The sequence below is a fragment of the Mus caroli genome, unplaced genomic scaffold (genome assembly GCF_978045245.1).
Source record: "Mus caroli unplaced genomic scaffold, Mus_caroli_1 scaffold_12, whole genome shotgun sequence".
Lineage (NCBI taxonomy): Eukaryota > Metazoa > Chordata > Mammalia > Rodentia > Muridae > Mus > Mus caroli.
In genome coordinates this window covers 53,206,735-53,232,316 of record NW_028227267.1, presented here as the reverse complement: position 1 = coordinate 53,232,316, position 25,582 = coordinate 53,206,735, and the positions used below count along the sequence as shown (strand labels likewise).

At 47.0% G+C, this 25,582-nt stretch overlaps 1 protein-coding gene and 1 pseudogene across 3 annotated transcripts; one reads left to right on the top strand and one right to left on the bottom strand.

Annotated features, from left to right (window-relative positions):
* Nucleotides 1–16,677: 16,677 nt before the first annotated feature.
* Nucleotides 16,678–25,073, top strand: Gjb2 (gap junction protein beta 2). 3 transcript variants are annotated; one of them, XM_021181925.3, is made up of 2 exons: nucleotides 16,678–16,783; nucleotides 23,000–25,073. In XM_021181925.3, exon 2 carries the CDS (start codon nucleotides 23,022–23,024, stop codon nucleotides 23,700–23,702), a length of 681 nt encoding a protein of 226 aa, XP_021037584.1. In that variant the 5' UTR covers nucleotides 16,678–16,783; nucleotides 23,000–23,021; the 3' UTR covers nucleotides 23,703–25,073. The 3 variants fall into 3 exon arrangements, with proteins under 3 accessions (XP_021037584.1, XP_021037582.1, XP_021037583.1); XM_021181923.3 differs by lacking the exon at nucleotides 16,678–16,783 and adding an exon at nucleotides 19,077–19,316; XM_021181924.3 differs by lacking the exon at nucleotides 16,678–16,783 and adding an exon at nucleotides 22,036–22,116.
* LOC147001885 (uncharacterized) lies at nucleotides 18,703–19,742 on the bottom strand (annotated as a pseudogene).
* Nucleotides 25,074–25,582: the final 509 nt, after the last annotated feature.

The window sequence follows — 25,582 nt, the reverse complement described above, 5'->3', positions numbered from 1 at the left end:
GGGTGCTCCTTAGGATGCAGCAGAGGCAAGAAGAGGTCAGCTTGGCTACATAGTGAATGGGTTTTAGGCTATCCTGGACTACATATTAAGACCCTGTGTGGAAAAAAAATACCTTTTTAAAGTAAAGATGGAGGAAGTCTAATACAAATATCTCTGTTCATTTTGTGATATTGTGACAAGGCGTCAGAGAGTCTGTGACTTGGAGGTTTCTAGCATTGCTGAACACTGAGGGCCTTCTAAGTCATCAGGTCATGGAGGACAGCTTCATGGTGGGAGTGGGTGTGAGAGGGAGGGATCATATGCAAGGCAGAGAGAGACAGTGAGTCAGGGGATGTGTCACGTTGCTTATCACAACCTAGGGGTTCCCAGAAGACCAGCATTCACCCCTTCTTCGGGCATGCTCCATGACCTAAATGTCTTCCTGTAGGCTCTTTGTCTCTCAGGTTCTGCCATCAGCTTCACCCACTGAGTACTGTTGTGCAACCCTCATACAACACCCAGCAAGTAGCAGCCTCAGACAAAACTGACCTTGCAGGACCTGTCACCCGAGCCCTCGGGTTCACAGTGACTGAGCACCTGTACCCCACACCCAGGGATGGGGAAATGCCATTCTCCCCAGGGATTTCCAGATTGGACACACAGGCTTCCCAGTAGGCGTGAGCGAGTCAGTGCAGGCTGGTCACTCTTGAGAATAATGAAATAGGAACACAATCTCTCTGCCAGAGGGACTGTTAGCATGCTGCTCAATGCTTCACCGTCCCAAATGACGTCTACTGGAGGACACCCAGTCAACGATGAGCTAAGCATAGGAGTGCCTGACACTCCGATTCCTAAGAGACCTGCGTCAGAGCTTCTCTCTAAGCACAAAGAAGCAATCCTTGGAGTCCCCACAAGGTAAAGCCAATCCCAGACATTCCATCTATAAACAAGCTAGTGCCGATTTAGAAAGCAGAAACTAACCTTTCAAAACACCCATGATTCCATCATTGTGCTGAATAAGATCGTCAGCCTTTATAATCCCTGATTCTCCTCCGCTGTCCCTTTCTTTTGAATGTGTATCAAATAAAAACCAAAAGGAGGAGGGGGCTTTCAGGGACAGACATTGCAGCCTTGGGTACAATCCCAGTCTGCTTGGAATGACTTCCTTGCTCTTGAGGACAGACGGGCCCTTCTCCCTTCCTCCCTCCCTTCTCCCCCTCTCCTCCCCTTTGAGGTATGATTAACACACATGGATCTGGATGTAGCTAATATGTCTATTTTGATGAGTTTTGAACTCTATGAATACCTGGGATCCTACCACCAATTCAAGGTAACATGTGATCGATCTATCTCTCCCAAAAGTTCCCTGGTGTCCCTTTATTTCTGTGCAAACAAAACAACAAACAAACAAACAAAAACATTAAATGTGCTATCCACCACCTGCACAAATGCTGGAGGGCACTTTATCACCTTGACAACTGTAGACACAGTGTGCCACAAGTCTCTGGTGGAGCTTAAAAGTCTATGATCACTGGAACTTCATACCAATTAAACTATCAATAGTGTCCTTAAGCCCCTCCCCAGCCCTGGACACCACCCTGTATTCTTCACTTCTTTTTTTTTTTTAAAGATTTATTTATTTATTATATGTAAATACACTGTAGCTGTCTTCAGACACTCCAGAAGAAGGAGTCAGATCTTGTTAGGGATGGTTGTGAGCCACCATGTGGTTGCTGGGATTTGAACTCCGGACCTTCGGAAGAGCAGTCGGGTGCTCTTACCCACTGAGCCATCTCACCAGCCCTATTCTTCACTTCTATGAGACAATCTTAGCCACCTCATCAAAGGACAGAAGTGTAATTACTTGGCATGTGTCCTTCTGTTTCACTGAGGGTAGCGTTCCTCAGGTTTGCCCATGTTGTAGCCTAAGATAGGGTTATCTTTCTTTTAAGATTAAATAATATTCCATTACATATATGTGTGTGCATGTACATATATAAACATATATGTACACTATATTTTTCTACACACACACACACATATATATGTGTGTGTGTATATATATATATATATATATATATATATATATATATATATACCCCATACTTTTCTTCATTGATGTGCCAAAACTACGACCAGACATCACCTGACATCTCATAGGATACCTATTTCAACATAGCAGATAAAACACACAGGTGCTGGAGAGTCCGTGGAGAACCTGGAACCACTGCATTGCTGAAGGGTGAGAGACAGTGCAGCTGCCACAGAAAACAGTTCTGGGCTTCCACTAAATACTGAAAACAGATCCACTGTCTGGCCCAGCAGCCGTATTAGAATGTGTGCTTCTGAGTACATACCTGGCACGGTGGCAGAATGTCAAAGGTACATTTGCACACTCATGTGCACAGCACCACCCCCCAGAATCCAGGGATGGAAACAGTCCCCCCCTTGGTCTTCAGCACCTTCCTCTCAAATTCCTCAACCTCACTAGAGTCCCTTCCCTTGGGCCACTGCATCTCCTCACTGTTCTGAGAGCCTTGCCCTGTTTCTCAGCACTGAATTTGAGCCCATGCTCTCCATGGAACCAAAGACATTATCAGCAAAGACCTGAACATCAACTCCAAGGGCTTCTTTTCAGCTCTTAGATGCTACAACTTTTAAATCTTTTCCTGGGATCTGGTGTGCCCACCCACCTGCAACTGTGCCTCTCTCTTCTGCTAATTTTTCTTCCTGTCTCCTAGAGGTGAAGTGACCATGAAGAACCCCCCCCCCTTCCTCCCTTCCATTCTTCCATGGTAGCATCATCTATCTGCATCTGGTATTCACCCTGCAGGGTAAAAAGTTCAATAACTTGTCCAAAGTCACTAAGATAATGAACATCAAAGATTCACACCAAGTGTATCTGCAAAATCTGGAGCCTAACCTGCCCAACGGCTACCCAAGCAGCCCAAATGTCTCAGAGACAGAGGCCAGAGGATCTGTTCAAGGACATCCTCAGCTACATGAGTTCAAAGCCAGCCTAGGCTACATGAGACTTTGCCTCAAAGAGAACAAAACCAGAACCCACATGTCTACCCCATGTGGTATGGGACCTACTGCTGGCTAACCACCCCACCTGCTTCTCCCTTATTCTGTAGAACCCTGAGAAAAACCTCAGATACATTTTACTTGTACCTTAGACTGGATCTTTGAGAAATAGGAAATCAAGCCATAAAATGACAACGTCCCTCACTCCTAAAAGTCACTGCAGGGCAGTATTTTTGTTTTGTTTTGTTTTGTTGTTTTGTTGTTTTGTTTTTTTGTTTGTTTGTTTGTTTGTTTTCAAGACAGGGTTTCTCTGTATAGCCCTGGCTGTTCTGGAACTCACTCTGTAGACCAGGCTGGCCTCGAACTCAGAAATCCGCCTGCCTCTGCCTCCCAAGTGCTGGGATTAAAGGCGTGTGCCACCATGCCCAGCCCACAGGGCAGTTTTTACATCCCAGTTTTATTTGGTGTGCACATTTATGAGTCTTCCTTGTGGGTGCATTTGCCCTGTTCTGATGCCTCTCTCTCCCTCCAGAAATCTTTGCTTGTCGTTAACACAGCTGGGGCTTCTTTTTAAATTGATGTTTGCACAATCTAACCTTCCTGTCCTTATACTTCCAACCCACTTGTGTCACTAAATTGGAAATTTTCTTATTAGGTGGTATGTAACTGAGTCAATTTAAAGTTCATTCTGTTGGTCCACCTTTTAATTAACACTTAAACCAGTTATGCCCAATAACCTTGGTGTTACTTTATGGCTGAAGCCTGACTTTGCTTTTTCCTTTTTTTCTTTTTTCTTTATTTTTTTATGTCTGCCTTTCTGTGACCTGCTTATGTTCTTTAGACTCTCACTTTGACTTACCTAGTCCTTCTGTATTTATCTTTAAATCACTTAAGAAGAAAACTTTCTACATATTTTATCATACACATAAACGGTGTCACCATTTTGCCAGTTTGAGTGACATACAGAAATGCCACCTCCCAGTCTACCCCCTCTGCCTCCCCACTGATGAACCCTTTCATTATTTCTTCTGTATTATTGTTTGGCTGAGTTATCCAACATAATTCAGAAGATACAAGAAGAGCCATTAGTTCTTCCTCGTGTGTTTGCTTTCTAGGTGTAGACTTCCTCTGTCTTTCCTTTCTATGTGAGAACTTCACTCGGTCATTACTTGCTGTCTTTGACCCCACTACACTATGCAGACCAAGCTGAACCAGATCTGGCTATCTGGCCCAGGCCAGCCTTAAACTGAGTCCTCCCACGTTGGTTTCTGAGGTGCTTGGATCACGGGCATGTGCTCCCACGCTGCTTTACCCTTCATAACCACTTTCCTAACAACGAACTCCCTCTGATGTGTGTCTGCTGCCTTCATTCATAAAGGATTTTGTTTTGTTCTTTTAGATAGGATTTCAGTGTTTACCCAGGCTATACTCAAACACCATCTTTTTGTCTCCAATTTCTAATTCTAAGTGTGTCTGGCACTTGAGGCATTTTTTGCTGAAAAAAGAAATTCTGTGTTGATTCTGCGCCCCTGTCACCTCGGCTTGCCTGCTCCCCTCACCCCTGCCTTGTCCGGTAAAATGTGTCTGTCCCTCCTGCTTTGCTCCAGGTTCTTTTTATCTGGTATTTACTTCAAGCAGAAATGACCTAAGTAACTTAGTAAGTTTAATTGTAATGTCTTGGCTCCGTTTCTTTGGGTTTATTCTGCTCAGCCTTCACTTCTTGGCTCTGAGGCTAGGTCTCTTGCAAAATTTGCAAAGTTTTCAGCAAATATTGTTTCCGTGAACTTTTTCAGTCCTGCTTTTGACACAGAAACACTGGGGCACCTCTCAGATGAGGGTTCCTGGAACTTTTTTTCCCCAGTCTGAATTTTCCCCCTTTTCAAACAGACCGCTCTCTACTCCCGCAGTCCCCTGATCTCGTACTCACCTGCTTCTGGGCCTCCCACAGGGCTTTCTATCTGTGCTAGTTTTCTGTGGTTTCTGACATCTCCACTTGGTTCTCCTTTACATCATGTTTACGGTGCTGTGGATCGAGTGGACGTCTCATACACATGGGGCCCATACGCTAGCCCCGAGCCACCTCACCAGCCCTGGATTTGCCCATTTTTCCACTGAGGGTTTCTTTTCCCTCATTTGTTTCAAACACATTTGTAATTGCTCACTGAAGCATTCTTATTACAGGTGCTTGAACTCTTTTGGTGTGTGGGTACGTGGTGTGTGTGTGTGTGTGCGCGCGCGTTCATGTGTGTTTGCACATATGTGTGCAGGGGCATATGCATATGTGCATGGTGGCCAGTAGTTGGTTCCATTTATCTTCAATCCCTCTCCATCTTAACTTGGAGGCAGACTCTCTTATGGAACCTGGAGCTCACTGTTGCTTCTAGGCTGGCTACTCAGCGAGGCAGAGATCTGTCCCAGCCTCCCCAGCCCTGGGATTACAGGCACAGGTCACCATGCCTGGCTTTTTACAGGAGTGCTAGGGATTATATGTAGCCCTATTGATGATTGATGATGGGTGATGACTGTTATTAATACTGAAATCTTCTTGTTCTTGGTATGACATGAGAATGAGTACCAAATATATTTAGAGCATATGTGGGTTTCACGAAAATTTGTTATTTGGGTCAATGTTCTCCAAGATCTCCCCTAAAGGCAGAGGCAGGTGGCTCCTGGACACAGTCATTTGGAAGGAAAGTTTGCACTTGCTCTTAGCATTTTGTCTAAGCTCCGCCCCAGAGTCACCTGACAACAGCCAGGTGTGCCTGACTCACTATAAAAGGGGCTGCTTGCCCCCTCCACTCTCATCCCCTTGCTCTTGCCTTCCAGTCCTCACTCTGTCCTCTCACCCCTTCTCCCCTCCATTCTCTCCCCTGCCCCATGTGCTCATGGCCTGCCTCTTCCCCTCTCTTCTCCTCCCCTCTCCTCTCCTCTCCCTCTTCCTCCCCTCTCCTCTCCTCTCCTCTCCTCCCCTCCCCTCCTCCCCTCCCCTCTTCCTCTCCTCTCCTCCCCTCCCCTCTCCCTCCTCTCCCTCTCCCTCTCCCTCTCCCTCTCCCTCTCCCTCTCCCTCTCCCTCTCCCTCTCCCTCTCCCTCTCCCTCTCTCCTCTCCCTCTCTCTCTCTCTCTCCTACCCTCTCAACTCCCCTCCCCATGCCCTGAATAAACTCTATACCATTGTCCCTCAGGAGGAAGGGATGCCTCAGCATGGGCCTGCAGAGGCACCCCCTCCCCCCATACCTCATCACACATCCACCAAAACATATCCTCTCTCTCTTTATCTTTTTATAAACACATCACTTGCCTCCACTGACAACCAAGGTATATGGAGACTCCTTACTGCTGTGGAGACAGAACTAGAGTTCCAGCTCCTACTGTGACCCAACAGCCGGGTGGGGAGACTACTGGTGGAGGCCCCTACAGTACAACACAGGGTTAGGAAGGCAATCCCTTAGTCCAGACAGACACCATGACATAGGGGCAGAGAGACCTGGTTCCAGTTGGGATGAAAGTCAAGCTCCTACACGCGCTTCCCTGCACACCCTTGGTGGAAAGAGCGCTCACTACAGTCTAATCAAGATAGTCTGGCCTCCCTGGCTCGGCTGGGGCCTTTTATGGAGTAATGGGTTAAGTTCAGTAGCAGTATCTAGACTCTGTAGACTGTCTCACTAGGCGTCAATTTTCCTGGTTATTTCTGTAGTTATTTCTAATTAATTAATAAGGGGGCTGGGAGGGGGTTAGTGGCTTTGTCTGCACCCATGGGCTTTTGGGGTCACTGGATTTCCTGCATCTCTGCCCTCAACACAATCTTCTCTGGTGATCTCTCATTCACATCTGCACTGTCAAGGTCCCCCAGCCTCCAGGGTCTGCTGCTCTCAAAAGCCACTTGCTTGCCCTTGCCTCTGGGCATTGCAGAAACTCTCTCTAACCCTGGACCGTCTGTCCTGCCTGTCTTCTCAGCAAGTCCTCTGGACCAGTTCAAAGTGTGCACGGTGGCAGATTTTCTCTCTGCTATATGCAAGCCCACTCCTCCACACTCTCCCTTCCAGCCTGCTCCTAGGCTATGTAAGCTTTCTGGAGTTCTCCCCACTACTTCAGGGGTACTCCTCTTGGGGTGCGGGGGTGGGTGGTGGGTGGTGACGGAGCTGCTCCTTTGTCCCCCGACATGCGTCACATAGTGAGAACCCATAAACGTGTGTTGGATTGATCAGCACCCGGAATACCAATGCTTTCCTTCCCAACTTTTTGGCTGGCTGTTGGGTAGGGACTAAGGCTCATTAGCTTCCTAACCCTTACCGTAGGGACTCCAAGACCAGTAAACAGCTTCCTGCCTGCCAGTACTGCGGTTGCCATGGTTTCTCCCACCCCCTAGGACTACTAGGTGAATGCTGATTGACAAAGGGGGGGGGGCGCTGGCCAAGGCCTTTTCAGGATGACTTGTGGGGGTGGGGGGTTGGTGCCCTAAAAGAATGTCTTGTAACCCTTCAGCCTGGCAGGGATCAGTGGGAGAGCTGGGGCTTGACAGCCAAGAATCTCTTTAAAGATCCTAACCACGAGCAGAGACTCCATCATTCATCATCTTCTGAAGCATGAAGGTACTCGCTAGCCTAGATCACTTCTGCGTATGATTTATTAGACAGGCAATAAAATCACCTTTCTCACTTTTCCAAATATTTTTGTGTATTTATGCACTCAGAATTTATGTGGTATTTTGACTTTCGGTTAGCAGGAGCTATTTAACTGTTTACAGTGTTACTTTCAGGTGCCACTGAGAGGCTAGTCAACTATTCAGAATTCATTTGTAAAAATACTTTTATAGCTTCTTTTATTTACATATTCATTTATTTTTCTTTCCTTTTTTTTTGAACCCTATGGGTTGGTTTTATATATATATATATATATATATATATATATATATATCCCAGTTTAGAGGTTTTATGGGATTCCAGAGTGTGAGTCTGTTTTGTTTTGGCCTTTTCTGATGTGTTAGTTTTTATTTTATTACATTGTGTATTATTTTATCCCTTAGAAGCCTATTGGGGGTGGATCCAGCTAGGAGGGAGGTGTGGAGGAACTGGGAGGAGTAGAGGGAGGGGAAACCATTATCAGGCCATATTATTTGAGGGGAAAAAATCTATTTTCAATAAAAGAAAAAAATCTTTTTAAAAATCAATACAACTAGAGACTGGCCATCAGAGTCCATTCAATGTCCCACGCTCAGAAAGGGGGAGGGTAAATTTAACTTGTGGCTCATACCTGTAATCTTAGCACTGAGGAGGCTGAGGCAGGGGTATCAGGATTGGGCTAGAGAGTAAGTTCCAGGCTAACCTGCAAGAAAAGGGAAGAAGAGAAATCCAGAGGGGAATGTATGTTGCTTTCGGAGCCTCTGAATAACCTCAGGAGAGGGAAGTTTCTTAGCAGTCAAGAGAGTAGCCTAGAGAGTGAAATCATATCTCCAAGCATTAGTGTTTGAGTCAGAGATTATCGTGGCTAAAAAGGTATCAAACTTCTCACCCATGGACCAGATGCATAGGATTTGTGACTTTCTCTGGGGAAAGGTAGAGGTCTTAAGGGTCCTCCAAGGCACCTCTTTCAAAACTGTCCTGGCTAAGCTGAGGTGGCTCTGATAGAATATCATGGACTCCAAGGCTCAGGAACAGTGGAGCTCTAGTTCTTGAAGCTAAGTGGTCCAAGATAAGGCACCCACGGATATCCACCGGTGTCCAGTGAGGAGCCCTCTCTTCCTCCAGACAGTGGTTTTTGCCTGTGTCCTCAGGGACATGAGGGATGGGATGAGCTCTCTCCCCTCTCTTAGGAGGATTCCGTTCCACTCCATCGCCTCCTAAAACTTCACATTGAGCAGGATTTCAACAGTGAATCCAGTCACCAGATCACAAGAGTCACATGCATATAGACACAGGCCGGAGGTCCCCAGGTCTATGATCAGAATGTCTAATCTCACAGCCCAGAAATCTCAAGCTCCGTAGGCCATCCTTGTGCTTGTTCTAAATAGAGCAAGACACCTGCAATGTCCAGTAAGTTCTCTGAAATATCCACTCTGGAAATGTGTCTTGTTCAGCCACAAGGTAATAAATACAATTGTTTAACACAAAAACAGCCTAGTAGGCTCAAAGCAGTAGTTTGGTCTTTCACAACTTCTCCCCTTCAAGGAGAGAGGCTGGGAGTAGCCCACCAATCCCCTAGCAGACCGCCACCCCCACCCCATGGCTACCAAGACTGTCTCCATCCTTAAGCTGGTGATCGACCTCCAGAGGTCAATAAGTCATCCTTTCCAGCATCCTGCACCTGCTCTCTTCCAGAGCGAGGCCACACCTCCAACCTCTGCTGAGTTCCCCTGGGTCTCCTTTATCCAGTTATTTTACTCCAGTCTGTGTCCTTTGCTGCCCTGGCCCTCGTGGCTTCTATGACAGCAGTCTGCTTTGTTTTTAGGGCTCTCTTCTTTCTCTTTCTTTCAGAATGTTCTCGCTTATCTCCTCAGGTACCACAAAAGGTCAGGAGGCAACCTCATCCCCAGGAGAGAACCAAGTGTCCCCATTTGCTCTGTGCCTTCCCCGGAAATTAGTACAGCCCTCAACATGGTGTGGTTAGTTGAATGAAAGGTCTCCTTCCAGTTAGTCTCTCCTCCCAGAAAGAGGGCAGGGAGAGAGCTCTGGCCTAGTAGTGCCTCCTTCTAAGGATTCCCTCCCTTATATCAAGGGATCTTTTTCCTCAAGAGGCCACCATGATGCTGTACCAGGCGATATCCACCCTACATGGAAGATGTGTACAACCTCAACTCCTGAGGAGCAGGTACAGATAGCCAAGCTGTTCTGCCTATGGCCACCAAGTTGACAAGGGGAAGGATCAGAGACTGTCAGGAGGTAGAGATGAGGTGAAGGGTGCAGACAGCCTGCCTTTGTTGTCTCTTCAAAGACATTCCAAGGTGTTCTTTACGTTTTGTTCTCAAATATTACATCGCAGTGTACTGGCCTGGGGAGAAGCAGCCTGCTAGGTGACTCAGAGCCTGCCCAGGGACACTTTCTTTCCCAGTCCGAGTACTTATGACTGTCTCCTGATCCGTTATCAAAATTCCATTGGTATTTCTTGCCTTTGGATCCTGTGACACCAATTTAAACACTTTTATCTTTACTGCCTGTTTATACCAACACTAAGTTTCATTTGTTCTTTGTGCGAAGCTTCTTACGGTAGAAATGTGGGTGATCAACTTTAAGCTGTCTTCCATCTTAGACACACACATGTAATTCTCTCTCTGTCTGCTTTACTTAGAGCGCATCCTAAGATCTTTATGTTTTTACTTGAATCTCAGCTAGTCTGTAGACTCAGGCAAAGGATTCCAAGACCAAGGCCAGTCTGGGCAACACTGTGGGATTTTGACTCAAAACAAAATAAGATAAAAATAAAGTATATTAAATTTCTCTTATAATTAATTTTTATTCATATGTTGTTGTTTAATTCCCAAACATCTGGTAACTTCTAGATACATAATTAAAAAATTTGGTTCTATAAGCACCCATAGTTTCCCTTCTTTATAATTTATTGAGGCTTGTTTCATGATTAAGAATCTTTGGGGGTAACAGATGGTGTCTGTGGGAGACAGTTATGCATAGATAAGGTTACGGGGATGGGACTCGTGATGTTCCACAAATATTAATGATAAGGTTTAGATCTTCTATGTCCTTAATAATTTTGTGAACATTTTCTATGAATTCTGTTAGTCTATAAATACAAAGTCGTCATTTTCCCCTTTAGTATTTTCAATTTTTATTCTTATGTTTTACAACTCTGGTACGCAGTGATTCCACAGTCAATATGGATGTCTTCTTGATGAAATAAATGGCCCTTTGCCCATTTGCAGTGCCTTTTCAATTCTTCTCGCCTTATTTTGAGGCGTGTTTTGTGATACAGCACTCCGGCTTCCCTTTGACTTGGGTTGACATTAAACTTGTTTCCCACCCTGTTCATTTCCATGGATCTGCGGATCTGCTTCTACTTCACCGATCTTCCTCTTGATTACGGGTTTCATTTTCTTGCTTCTTTACGTACTGTACAATCTTTTACCAAATGGTGGATATCGGATATAAAACACCTCCAGGGTGTTTTGCGTTTTGTTTGCAGTGAACACAAGGCCTTTTCTTTCTGCCAGATGTTTAGAATGAGACCCTCAGCAGTCAAATTTCAAGATGGAAGCAGAGCTGAGGCTGAGTCAGACTAAGGATGTGAGCATGGGACCGGAAGCCTGATGGGAACCACACCCTTGGCTCCTACCCCAAGCTCACTATTCCCGCCCTCCCTCTCCATGGTTTGCCTCTGGCCTCAGTGTCTGAGCTAGGAAGAGTAAGTATTACTCGAGACATGCCTTGTGGTCAACTCTAACGTGGTTCCAGAATTCAAACACTGAGAAACTATTTAGTTCTGTTTTCCAGCCTTATACCAACGGCCACTTTTATAGTCAAGTGGGAGAAGGCATGATATAAAACCACAGACACAGACGTCATCACTGCATTTGAGTCAGGTTTCTGTCTCTGTGATAAAACACCTGAGGAGGCTTAAAGTGGGGAGAAGCTTTGGGGACTTCACGGCTGCTGACTTTACGTTTGAAGTTTTTATCAGCATAGATATCACGTATGATTTCTCATACTTGCATATCGTGTATTTTGATACTATTTATTTTGATACTATTTACCTTGCCTTCTCTCTGTTCCTGTCACTCCCGATCCTCTTCCTCTTCTTAGCTACTCTTCTACTTTCAAGTCAGGTTTGGGGTGTGTTTGCTTTGAAGAGGGGTTATTGCTGCTATTGTTGTTGTTGTTTGCATGTGTGAACGAATGAATCACACAAGCATTACCTACAGGAATGTGGCTACACGTTTACAAGGTCACATGAACATGGGAGACTTACCAGTAGCCACTCCACTAAAGAAAATGCCGCTCCCTACCTCACCAACCATTAACTGCTGTGGATCCTCAGTTAGTGAAGGGGAGAGAAGTTTCACAGGATGCACGGCAAGCAGAGAGCATCATGGTGGTGGTCACTGGACACTCTCACTTCTTGGGTGCCAGGAAGCTGGGGGGGGGAGGGAACGGAGAGGAAGAGGGGGAAGGGAAGAGGAGGAAAGGGAGAGGGGGAGGGAGGAGGCAAGGGGAGAGGGGCAAGGGGAGAGGGGCTAGGGAAGACAGAGAAAGAGAGGGAGAGGAAGAAGGGAAAGAGAGAGTGAGATGATCAACCCAGTGAGACTGGCTAGCCAATTGAGCTCCAAGGATCCGCCTTCTCCCCTCACTTGCTCTGGATTATAAAAGTCCGACGCCACAGCAGTATTTCACAGGTGCTGTGGATCCTAATCAGGTCCTCATGCTTTGATGGCCAGACTCTGCCCAGCTCTCTGATTCTTAACTTTGTTTCTATGTCTGTTGAAAGGCTAGATTGCTAACACACATTTATAAACCCAGGATTTGGGAGGCTGAAGCTGTAGAGGGAAGCACTATAATAAGTTCTAGGTCAGCCTGGTCTACACGGTGAGTTCCAGGTAGTCAGGGATGCCAAAATAAGGACTTGTCTTAGGGAAAAAAGCAAGAAAGCATGCAAGAGGGAAGGAACTTCCTTCATGGACTCCTGCAATGAGATAAGCATGAAGCGTCTTCGAGAGTAGGAACCCTCAATTCTGCAGACATGATTAGCACACTAACCTGCATGGCTTTACCCCCAGAGATTCCTGTGTGTGTGTGTGTTTCTATCACACAATCTAAACTTAGCCATGTTACATCTGCAACATCTTTTCCTTTGATAAATCATAAGCAAACACACACACACACACACACACACAAAACATCTTTGAAAAGCCTAGCAAGAGGCCAGTTATGGTGGTACATACCTTTAATTCCAGCACTTGGGAGTCAGAAGCAAGAGAATCTCTGTGAGTTTGAGGCCAGCCTGGTCTATACAGAGAGTTCCTGAACATCCACAGCTACATAGACAGACCCTGTCTCAAAAAAAAAAAAATCCAAATCCCAATCTGAGCACCCAGTAGGCTGCGCGCTCATCACGGAATTGTCTGGAAAGGTGAATGGTCCCTTCCATTGGCAATGCCAAGACTCTGCAAACTGCTCAGCACCATTTCCACACCTGTAAGCTACATGCATACAGCATCCCCAAACTGCCATCAGCAATAGCCTAGTACACTAAACTTCTCCCCAATACATTCATTTCAAATCCAGGAGATGACCCAAATCTTCATCATTTGCTGTCTCTTCTCAGAGTTCAATTATCCAATGCAAACTTTCACATTGAAGGTGTCCAGAAAGAGGCTGAGAAGACGGTCCAGTGTGTAAGTTACTTTCTATGCAAGCATAAAGACTCCCCTTGAGATCCCCAGAGCCTATGAAATCCCAGTGCTCCTACAGCAAAGTAGAGAGCAGGGACGGGAGCCATCCTGGAAGCCCGCTGAGCAGCCAGCCTGTCTCAAACAAGGCAGAAGGTGAGGACTAAAACTTACGGTGTTTGTTTTGCCTCTGACTTCCAATACAGCTGTCACATGTATGCTTGCCTACCTACCTACACACACACACACACACACACACGAGTGCATATATCCACACGCACACATCATACATATGCACCTTTCTATGCAGTTCTTTACATACATAAATCCACTAAAATGACTGATGGGTGACAGTGCTATCCACCGAAAGCTATAATTATACTCCTTTATATTTAGTAAAAGACCTAAAAGCTAGGTGTGGTGGCAAACACCTTTAATCTCAGCATGAGACGGCAGAGGCAGGTGGATCTCTGTGAGTTCTAGGCCAGCCTAGTCTACATAGCAAGCTCCAGGCCATTTCTGTTTCAAAGAAAAAGAATGGGAAGAAGGAAGGAAGGAAGGAAGGAAGAGAAGGAAGGAAGAAGGGGATGGGATGGGACAAGACAGACCTAGCCAGACATTGCTATTGCTCTTAGCAGAACAGGGAGTCCTGAAGAAAGAGGTCTAGTAATGGACCAGATGTCCTTTCCCAACCTGAATAAAGTGCTTACGCTGCCCACCCACAATACATCTTGCCAGCCAGGAGCCTGTTGGAATTTCCAGCTGTGAACTTAAGGCACAGCGAAGAGGAGATGTTTAGACATTCAGAGTCCCCATGTCCCTCCTCTGTGTTAGAAGCCTCTTCACCTGCAGTCACTGTGATAGATCTTGTCACTCGGGAAATGGAACACACAGTGGCTTTTCGCATTTGCTTGTAGAAGAGAAAGACAGCAAGAAGAAGGGCACTTTACACCGGAACTGGTAGTCCATATGTGCAAATATCTCACAAAGCATTACTTACCCTTGTTAAGAGCAGTACATTCTGATATTCTCTTCTTTTTTGTTTCATGCCTGCTTAAGGAAGAAGAGGGGGGATAGGAAAGAGGAACGGGGGGAGGGTAAGAAGAAATAAGTATATTTCCCAGCTCACTCCGGAGATCAAGAGGGCAACACGAAACTAGAAAAATAAAATGTAAGATTTTCTCCCAGTACAGGGCCTCTGAGTGAGTCTTAACAGTGCCATCTACTGTGCATATTGGGTATTGCAAGCATTTGGGGTTGTTTTGTGGCCCTGAGATTTATTTGCCCATCTTTCCTTTAAGGACATTTCTCCCCTAAAGCAGAAATTTCTCTCAAGCAGTTTAAGGAGAGTTTTAAAAGAATGACTACCACATAAGTTCTATTCTGAATCTTAAGACCAAATATTACAGTCCTCGAAAGGGATTTGTGGGTTGCAGAACACACTGTAACAAGGACTTTGGGAGCAAAAGCCTAACCATAGTCAGTGGTCCCCAGGAAACAAACCTTAAATTCAGACCACAGTAGACAAATGTTTAACATTGAGTTACTATTGTCTATCAAATATAATATAACAAAGAACCGTCAATCCTGACTATATTCTAAAATAGTACACGAGGCTTCTTTCTTTCTTTCCTTTCCTTTCCTTTCCTTTCCTTTCCTTTCCTTTCCTTTCCTTTCCTTTCCTTTCTTTTCCTTTCTTTCCTTTCTTTCCTTTCTTCCTTTCTTCCTTTCTTTCTTGGAGTTCCATCCCCCAGCTTGCTCCAAAAACAATTAAAAATAACATAGGGAACAATACCATTGTCACAAAAATTAGAATACAGAAAAATCCCATTGGCTCCTCTGTGGATAATGGAGAGTTTCCATGTTGACTAGCCACTATAATACACAGAATTTAATATTCAGTAGGAAAGAATGTTTACTGCTGGTCAGCAGAGGCAGCTATGGTTGCTTCATTTCAGAGTAATCTATGTGTGAATTTGACACAAACATGCTTAAAAGAATCTCTGTAATTCTTCCACAGTCTGCTTAAATAACCACCGAAGAGGCACAGCAATGTGCCCGCAAGAGCCCCTGTTCATCCAGACATGGCATTGGGACTGGCCTCTTCCACCGTGTGTATGCAGCTGAGACATAGCCTCTTTGGTTTCACCAGAACACCTTATGTGCTAAAACTTTTAAAAATATAAAGCAGGCCGGGCATGGTGGCACACGCCTTTAATCCCAGCACTCGGGAGGCAGAGGCAGGCAGATTTCTAAATTCGAGGCCAGCCTGGTCTACAAAGTGAGTTCCAGGACAGCCAAGACTACAAAGAGAAACTCTGTCTCGAAAATAAAAAATAAAAAGTACAAAATGGAGGAAACCTTGTCACTTACAGCAGGCTGGGGAGTGAATAAAGACACCCGGTCAGAGGTACAGCCTGCTATGCTGGCACTGAAGTCACAGGGCATTAATTCACACCATCCTAAGCCACACAGGAAGGTCAAGGCCAGCCTGTGCTGAAGAAGCTGACTCAAAACAAACAAAAGAACAACAGAAGTTGTGGTGAAAGCATATCCCATATAATAATCACCCACTCAGACTAGCAGGGCCCAGAGAAGCCATTTCTGCCATGGCATTCCACTGTCAAATGTGAGTCATTATTAACTATCCAGGGAAGCCAGAGGCCCTCCGGTTTCCAACGGCTATTTTGGGAAGAGCTGAATAGGATTTATTAATCACACCCATAGGATTAATGGTTCAGTAGCAAACTCAGGAAAAGCATATAGAACCTTAGGGGCTGATGACAAGGGCTGATGTCTCTTCCAGAGGCGATCGATGGGCCCATCTTGCCTGGAAACTTGTCAAGTGGAAGGACAGGGGCTCCCGACACTCGCAAGCCTTTTCTTGTTCTGAAACATTCTCTGCCATCACCTACATTTGATTTATGAGTCAGAAATGTGAAGGTTGTGTTCAGAACAACCTTCCCAGGATTCAAGAGATGGCCCCAGGAGGGAACAGGCAAGCAGTCATCCATCAAAATGGCAAGTTGTATAATTTTATGGGTGTGGGTGTGCGTGCACACACACACACACATACACACACACACACACATATTTATACACATTATTTAAGAAACAACTATAAAGATACTAAGTAGCCTAAACATTAGCCGTTTTACCTCCTAAGCGCTTTCAGTATCACCAGGGAAGTTATGTTCTCAGTATAGACCACGGCAAAGCAGCCCTCACCTGTCCAGACACGTGAACGTGACAAGGTGCAGTGGTCAGTGATCCTCACTGGTTAATCATCAATAGCTGCTTCAGAGGCCCCTGCTCACCCCTCACCACGGTCTGGCCTTGCTGTTCCCTCCATTCACGGCCAACCGAGAAGATGCCGTGGGATTCTGCTTAAAGCCAAGTCAAAACTATTCTCTATCTGGTTAGTTTCCACCCACGACTGAGACAAAGGTGAGCAGATCCACTGCGGGTCCATGGGTCCTGTTCCCTTCCCGCTGTGTTCCCACTGGTACTGAGCTTCTCATGGGCCCAAGTGTTGAAACAGGAAAACGTGGGGGAGCTCACTTTACAAAGGCAACGTGCGAGAAGGGATACATAAACTCTTTCTTAAGATCTGCTAATCAGATGCATGTATAGCCTCATTTAAAGAGAATCTCCATCAAACCCTTCCTAGCTCTTTTCTAGCTTCCTCTGTCCCCCTGTCCTCCCCTGTCCTCCCTTCTCCTCCCTTCCCCTCCCCTCTCCTTCCCTCTCCCCTCTCCCCCTCTGGAGTATACACATACACAAATAAATTTAGCATTTCTTACCCTAGAGGAGCCTCTGGTCTAGTTGGGGAGAAAACATAACACAAAGAAACAAGGAGGGATGGCTGGAACAGAGGAGGAGATGAGCTAGAGATACATCCTAATATTCCCAGCACCTGTGACCATCAGCCAACACACAGCCATTAGGCAAATCTGTAGAAGCAAGTTAGGGAGCTAGACGCTGAACCTGTAATCATAACGTGGGCACTAAACCTCAGGAGACATTGTTCAACGGGGAAAGAGAAGCAGTTCTGATCTCCAACCTATCTTTTACTGGCCAGCTTCCTACAATGATTCTAGAAGCTTCTGTCATCCTCACTGAACAGGGGCTCCAATTGACTGAAAACTGTACGACCCATGAGAAGCTAAAGGTGCCAAGATCCTTCCACCCCTGCCTGCTGCCACCACCTCATCGCCTCTTTGATTCATCTCTAGATGTGCTCAGGCCAAGGGAGTTGTACCACCCCATCTGGCTTGGCCAGTTATTCCACACAAGCTGATTCAGCACATTTCTCTCTCTGAAGGGCTGGACACAGATCTGAGGCTCTCTTCCTTAGAGACACTCCCTCTTAGATTAAGACTTACAGTTAGAAAGGAGGTGGGGGTAGTAGCAAGCGACTATGGACAACCTTCCTCTGCCCAGGCAAGAGCAGTCAGGTCTGCCTGCGGCAAAAGCCAGCTTTACAGGGAAAGCATGTACCTTCAGCTATGGTCCTTTCATTGAAAGCCAATCCTTAGACCAGATGGGCCTTGTCAGAATGAATCACTGTTTCTTCACTGCGTGTAAACCTAATCTGAAGGAACTTTGTGGGGATGTGCCGTTTTCATTCCAAACCTGGCAGCTCTAGGACTCGGGTAGTAGGGTGATGCTAGTTGGCCTAGGTATCCCAAAGTGTAGCTCTTGTGAATGTCCACCGAAACGTCACTTGCCTCTCAAAACTATCCAGACAGCCAAGCAATGTGGAACACCGAGCCCTCAAAACCCACGAACAGCCTGGCGGAGAGAGGTAGATGCAGGCTGCCCAGGGTCTTCCCAGCATCCTGGACTCCAAGAGGAACGGGCTTGCCTAACCTCTTCTGCTTCCCCCCTCCTTCCGCATTCCGCGCCCCGGCAGAATCTGGGTGCCCCTTCCTTGCAATGCTCTCAGTTGTGGAAAAGAGGACACAGAGAGCAGGGGGCACAGGCAGAGAACCCTCCAGAGACTGTGACAAGTCCACTTCCAGGCCAGCCCTGGAGACGCACCTCTACATCTTCTTCTGTCCTAGCCACTGGCACCCTGTTCAAAGTGATTGAATTAAATCGGGAATTCAAGGAAATAGAAGCCAGAATTTGGCCAGCCCTGGCGGCGCCCTCTGTTAGTCTGCCTTGAACCCGAATTCTAGATGCCTCAGCTCACTGTGCTACGGGAGATTCTCCTGTGCGCTACTGGAAGCTGCAGGCCAACACAAAACTGTACCGTCCGTTTAACTAACACACACACACACAGAGTATATATAGAATATTACTACAGCGAAGCTTCGAATATAACAGCACACTTTCCACTAGTGAGAGTAGTAAGAGCGACATCAACTCTCTTTCAACATCACCCACTCCCCCAAAAGCGAGTAGCTGGGACTTGGAGCTTTGCGACCTGCGTCCTGGGTGAAGACACAGGGTCTACCAGCTCTGTTCAGGCTGAGCTCGGGACAGGACACTGGAAGAGCCTTGAGCTCAAAGAGAGCTGGGGGTGGGGTGGGGCGGAGTGGGGTGGGGAGTGACCTAGGCTCCAGGAGAGCTCGCGACTCGGCGGGCCCTGGCGGCTCTGGGTGCCCGGAGAGCCCCGCCCGTGGCGCTGGGGGTGGCGGGCTACTGGGAGCCGCCTCCTCCGCAACTTTCTCAATCGCTCCAGGGTGAGAGAGGCGGGGTGAGGGCTTTGGTTAAAAGGCGCCGCGGCCAACAGGTGTCCAGGATCGCAGCGCGCGGCGCGCTCCGCTCTCCCAACTCGCAGCCAGTCGGCGGCGCTCCAGTCCACTGAGCGCAGCCTCCACCGGGACCCGCGGCGACCAGCACAGGATCAGCCGGCGACCCATTTCGGACCAACCCAGGAGCGGCCCCGGGACCCACTTCAGACCTGCTCCTTACGGGGGACAGCGCCTCGCCGCTTCCCGCCACCCAACGCTGCACGCTCCTCCGGACACAGGTGCGACCGCCAATCCGCGCCACCGAGTCACATTGGTGTAACCCGCCCCCGATCGCAACGCCCCACGGTGGCTGGGGCGCGAGACTCAGCCAGTAGGGACGCGTGAGGTGCGAGGAGGGGTGCGGGCCGCCGCGGTCCTGGGAAACCGAGGCCGGAACGCGCTGCGCGGTCCCTACGGGCCACCGCCACCCGTGCATAGGGACCCGAGCTGTGAACGCGTTTCTTCGGCTGCAGGCGTCTGGCCGGGCTCGGGGTTGGATCCGTCTGCTTTCGCCGCCGCGCACAGCCTGAGTCGGGAGGTCCCGCACAGCGCGGGGTGGGGAGGGACGCGGGGGCCAGGCTGTTCCGCGCGCGACTGGGACGTGTCGCCAGTATTCCTTCGCTAGAATTTTCCTGAGGCCTCCTGGCTGCGTTGTCTGCCGCCATTGAAAAGTTTTTAGCTAACCGAAAGCTGAGCAGGAAAACTCGGTTTCATTTGTTAAGCAGGAGGCCTCCGTGGGAAGACACTGACCTTTACCACCTAAAGCACTGGGGTGACGTGGGCGACCGCCAAAAACGCGCGTTCGTAGCCGCTCCCGCGAGCTGGGGAACCCCAGCCTGCACTCGGTGGAGATTTTGATTGCTTTTTTTTTTCTTTCCTTAAATTCTTTTTTAAGGATTTGCGTCCAGGCGGGACGCTACAGCTGGAAGGGAAGGCACAGGTTCACAGATGGCGTGCTGCTGAGAAACTTGTCCCTTAGGACAATTGCATCAGCCCCTTGGTGCTGCCTCAATGGAAGGGAAGGGAGCGTAGGCCTAAATGGGACCCATTGGGGACCGTCCTGAGAAGCCTGGCTCAGTCATGGCTCCACTTACCCCGGAGTCCTTTGGGAACTATGGGCTAAGCCAGTGAATTATGAGAAGGGTGGAGGGTGCGGTGGGGTCAGCATCTGGAGGCGGTCCACCTGCTCCCCGAAGTATCCTTTAAGGCAAATAAGGGTCATATGCTGAATATACTATAAACAAGGAGAAGCTCCCTTCTACTCAGGAGCGAATGATTCACGGGTTCAAGGCAATCTCCAGGTGTCCCATGCCAGGTAGGGACCTGCGTGTGACCTAGTCCTAAGGCCAGCCTGGAAATCACCTCCCACACCACAGTTGAATATTGACGACTTCACCTGCTGGCTTAGTACTCCTAACCCTTTTGTGAGGTCAAATTTTAACCTCTCCCTCCACTTAGAAAGGCCATTTAAGACAAGCAGTTGCAATCAGATATGCCGGGACCCACAGCTATGCCCCAGCTACTTGGTTTTCTCTTGGAGGTTCTTTCTTTCTCTCTCTCTCTCTCTCTCTCTCTCTCTCTCTCTCTCTCTCTCTCTCTCTCTCTCTCTTTCTCTCTCTTTTTCTTTTTCTTCTTGACCGTGTTTGTTCAATCCAGCCACCCCTTCCCATTTTTTGGTTTTTTTTTTTTAATTTATTATTATTTGTTTTGGTTCTGTTCTGTTCTGTTCTTGTCTCTTTTGGTGTTTGTTTCTTGAGCCAGGGTCTTGCTCTGCAGAAAAGTTTTCCTCAAGTTAGCACAATCCTCCTGCCTCAGCCTCCAGAGTTCTGCTATTATAGATGTATTAACCCCCATGCCCCCATGTTGTGCTAACTCCAACTGCATGGATTTAGAAGCCATCCTGGGTAACACAGTAAACTCAAATTCAACAAACACTTAAGTAATTTTATAAACAAGTGCACAATTTACTACGCAGAAATTGAGTTGTTTTTTTTTTTTTTTCTGTGTTGATAATTATTGGGCTAGTCTGTGGATGCTATAGGCAGGCAAAGGTACATGCCCTAGGGATCCTCCGGCTCTGTATTTTGGGTCAGGTGCGTGGATGTTTATTTCAATGTCCTGATCTCCACTCAGGAGAAGGGGAAGGAAGAACAGAAGGTCTAATTCCAATCAGATTGTTTTGTTAAACTTGGAACACTGTTGCTTTTCAATCCTTCTGCTGTTGGGGGCAGACCACATGGAGCTGAGAGGCTGTTCAGAGGACAACCAGCTTCCCCAAGGGCCTCTGACAGTCTAGGTATAAATGGGTCAGGGCTGAACCTGCCGAGCCTGTCTGTTTCTGCTTTCCAAGTTGGATAGGACTTGATGTTTTACCAGTGTATGTCAGTATCCCTTAACCCCCGTGCCCCTGGCCCTATCTCCTCTGTCCAAGGCAGAGCTGAGTGGGTTCCAGCAAGTGGGTTCCCTGGTGCTCTGCCACAGCCACTAGGGGCAAGGAGGGACTTCTCTCTGCGCCTGCTGTGAGTCCACTGCGAACCAGGATGTAACTTGCTAAGCAGGAGGGTAGGGTGCTTTTAAGAAAGAGCAAGAGGATTCTTTACAGCTTGGAAGGAAGGGGTGGAAGCAAGTGAGTCAGGACAGCCGGGAGGATGGGATTAATCAAAAGAGGGGTTGATTGTGACAGACCAGGTGTAGCCATGGAAGGTTCCTGCCCTGGGATGAAATAGATGGTCATTGGCTTATGGAGGCTCATCTAGGGCACAGGCCATATATAGACACTGTGTCACCCAGGCAGCATACACCGTGGTGCCACCCAAGGCAAAACCCCCATCAGGTGGCTCATTGGACCAGCAACTGGTGAACCGCTGAGCTAATTTTCCGTCATTTTTCATCATATATTTATTTTAGAATCACTTCAAGGTTAAAACCATAGTCCACAGTGCAACACTCACTTGCAACACATATCAAAACAGACACCGATCATTAACCAAACAGTCCCAACCTGAGAGTGGGACTACCAGCCTGCGTGTGAAGACCCAGGTGCAGAGACTCGTTTTAGTGCTGTTGTTGTTTGTGTTGGTGTTGTTTGTTTGTCTGTTTTTGTCCCTTTTTGGTTTTGTTTTCTTTCTTTTTTCTTTTCTTTTCTTTCTTTCTTTCTTTCTTTCTTTCTTTCTTTCTTTCTTTCTTTCTTTCTTTCTTTCTTTCTTTCTTTCTTTCTTTCTTCCTTTTTCCCTGTTCCTCTCACACAGAAGGTGGAAGCAGCAGGGCTTGTAGAGAGAGGTTAAGCGGAGGAATCTCAAATGTAAATACAAACCATTAGTAATGACATAGCGCTCTTGCCTCCCAAGCCCATAAATATTAAAATAGTTTAAAGAAGTGACCTCAGCCAAGAAACTACCGGGAAACAACACGGGGTCCTGTGGGATTTCACAAATTCTGCCATACGAGCTGGGCAGCCCTGCCTCTACGGTGAGGTTGGCCCAAGCTTTTTTCTGTTACTGTGATACACTGCAAAGCTTGCTACTACTGACACAACCCACTGAGTGACCTGTATGGAAATGCGAACATATGGGAGCAGGCTTAGCCAGAACCCGGTTCTGCCTTTATAGTAACAAGTACTGTGCTTTGGTGCACCCTGTAACAACATCTTTATTTTGTGTTAAAGACTAGGTGAATTAACTCGGGTTAAAACAAAAACAAAAACTTTTTTTTGAGAACTGTACACAGAAATGTGTTGGTGATGGTTTGAGAGCCACACACTTAGCCCTATGACAAAGTAAATGTGTTGTCACCTATCAGCATCCTAGAGGAGGCTGTGTGTGCTTTGGTGTTTGCCCGGGAAGACGTTAAGAATACATACCCAGAACCAGAGATAGGACCTACTTTCTGGCCAAACCAATGATATTATGTTTGTCTTCTCCAGTGCCAACCATCCAGAGGACAAGATGGATTGGGGCACACTCCAGAGCATCCTCGGGGGTGTCAACAAACACTCCACCAGCATTGGGAAGATCTGGCTCACGGTCCTCTTCATCTTCCGCATCATGATCCTCGTGGTGGCTGCGAAGGAGGTGTGGGGAGATGAGCAAGCCGATTTTGTCTGCAACACGCTCCAGCCTGGCTGCAAGAATGTATGCTACGACCACCACTTCCCCATCTCTCACATCCGGCTCTGGGCTCTGCAGCTGATCATGGTGTCCACGCCAGCCCTCCTGGTAGCTATGCATGTGGCCTACCGGAGACATGAAAAGAAACGGAAGTTCATGAAGGGAGAGATAAAGAACGAGTTTAAGGACATCGAAGAGATCAAAACCCAGAAGGTCCGTATTGAAGGGTCCCTGTGGTGGACCTACACCACCAGCATCTTCTTCCGGGTCATCTTTGAAGCCGTCTTCATGTACGTCTTTTACATCATGTACAATGGCTTCTTCATGCAGCGTCTGGTGAAGTGCAACGCTTGGCCCTGCCCCAATACAGTGGACTGCTTCATTTCCAGGCCCACAGAAAAGACTGTCTTCACCGTGTTTATGATTTCTGTGTCTGGAATTTGCATCCTGCTAAATATCACAGAGCTGTGCTATCTGTTCGTCAGGTATTGCTCAGGAAAGTCCAAAAGGCCAGTCTAATGCATTGCCTGGCTGCTGGAGCAAAGATGGAGGGAGAGGGTGAGGCAACCCACGCTTAGTCGCTTAGTCGGCAGAGCTCGGCCACCAGCAGTTCCTAAGACAAACATTCCCATCTAAAATGCCACCATTTGAAGTCCCTGGAGGCCTCCTATGAAACTCCAGAAGCCTCCGTGGACCTCCCTTCCCCCAAAGCTCCCAAACAAAGGCCCAATTCTATGCCTGTATTAATGGGTTCTAAAGTTAGTTCCACTGAGACCCCGTGCTGGTAGCAGCGACCAAGCTTGGAGGATACATTCACAGTTTAAACAAAGGGATCTCACATTGTTTCTCTTCCTCTGAGGACAGGAGAGAGGAACCCAGTCCTGAGGAAGGTGCCACTGAGTCCTTCCTCAGGGTACCCTCCCCCAAGTTACCCCTAGCTAAAGGTAAAGAATCGCCATACTGTTATTTGCTTTGATAGTTTACGTGTACAACAATGGACAAAAAGCTATTTAATGCTTCAAGTGCTGTGTGCTTTTTTTTTTTTTTTTAATGAAAACCTTAAAATAAGATAGGCTCTTTTTTTCCTAAAACGATCTGGAAAGTATTATACATTCCTCCTAGTCCAGAGGTTCAGTGTGTGAAGTGAGCATGGTGTGTAACCAGATCTCACAGGGTCTTTAAGATGTTGGCCTTTGTGTTATGGGAAACCTGCAGTGTGGCTGAGGGCCCACCTATTGTATTCATCACTGGTGTGCTGGGCTCAGGGCTGTAACTCTACTGCCTGTCACAAGTGAGACAAACCTGAAGCTTCTCGTGCTGGCTTCTGACAAGAAGAGGCCTCAATTAAAATAGTCAACTGTAATTTTGTGTAAGAGACAGATAGGATATGCCGACAACTGCCACCTGCCATGAGCCTAACTCAGCCCCACCCCACCCCCACCCCCCACCAGTTTGTCTACTCTGTAGCTGTGGGATGTTGCAATCAGCATCAGAAGATAGGGACTTCATGGGTTTGCTTGGGAATTTCACTGCCATGGGACAATTCAACGGTGCAGAAACCAAATGGGGTGGTTTTCAGAGAACCAATGAAACTTCTAGACTCCCAATCCTGTTGATTAAAACTAAGTTTTTCTACTTTTGAAAGTGTGTTTGCCTCCCTCTTCAGCATTGCCTTCTTAACTGGAAACAGAAATGTGGATATTTGGAAGAAATAGAAGAAACTAGTTTAGGTCAATATGTAGCCTTTCTAGGGCAAGTTGAACCATTACCACTATGCCTTATGTGTATCCTACAAGATGACAGTCAACAAATCCAACAGGGGACACTTCTTCCTGCCAAGAATGTCATTGGAAAGCCATTTTGTAACAATAAATAAGAGTTGTGGTTTCATGCTTGTCACTGATATAATTTTGTAAACCCCTAAATGTCCTTTATTAAAATATGATTATTTTGTATACTTTAAAATTAAATAAGGTTTTTAATAGAATACCAAACTCTAACGTGACCAATGGTAAGTTTTTCTGGCTTTGATTTGTTTTTGTCTTTGAAACAGGGCCTCACTCTGTCACCAGGCTGGCCTAGAACTCTCATAAACCTGCCTGCCTCTGCCTCCCAAGGACTGAAAGGTGCACACCACCATGCCCAGCTATACTAATTTGTATATACATATATTTCATAGTCTATATCTTAAAGCATCCCAGAAGTATGCTCACATGTTACAACATGTTCTGGGATTCTGCTCCAGTTACAAAAAGTACCCTGTGGCTAGAAAACTTGATAAAGAGAGAGGGAAGAAACAGACCACTGCTGCCCAAATCCACGCACTCTAAAAGGTTCCATGAGCCCCAACCTAAGGGCTGCAAGGTCTGAGAGAGCGCAGCAGGAGGATGCTAAGTCCT

Coding starts and splice junctions, on each gene's coding strand:
- Gjb2 (XM_021181925.3), top strand. CDS start 23,022: ATGGATTGGGGCACACTCCAGAGCATCCTCGGGGGTGTCAACAAACAC.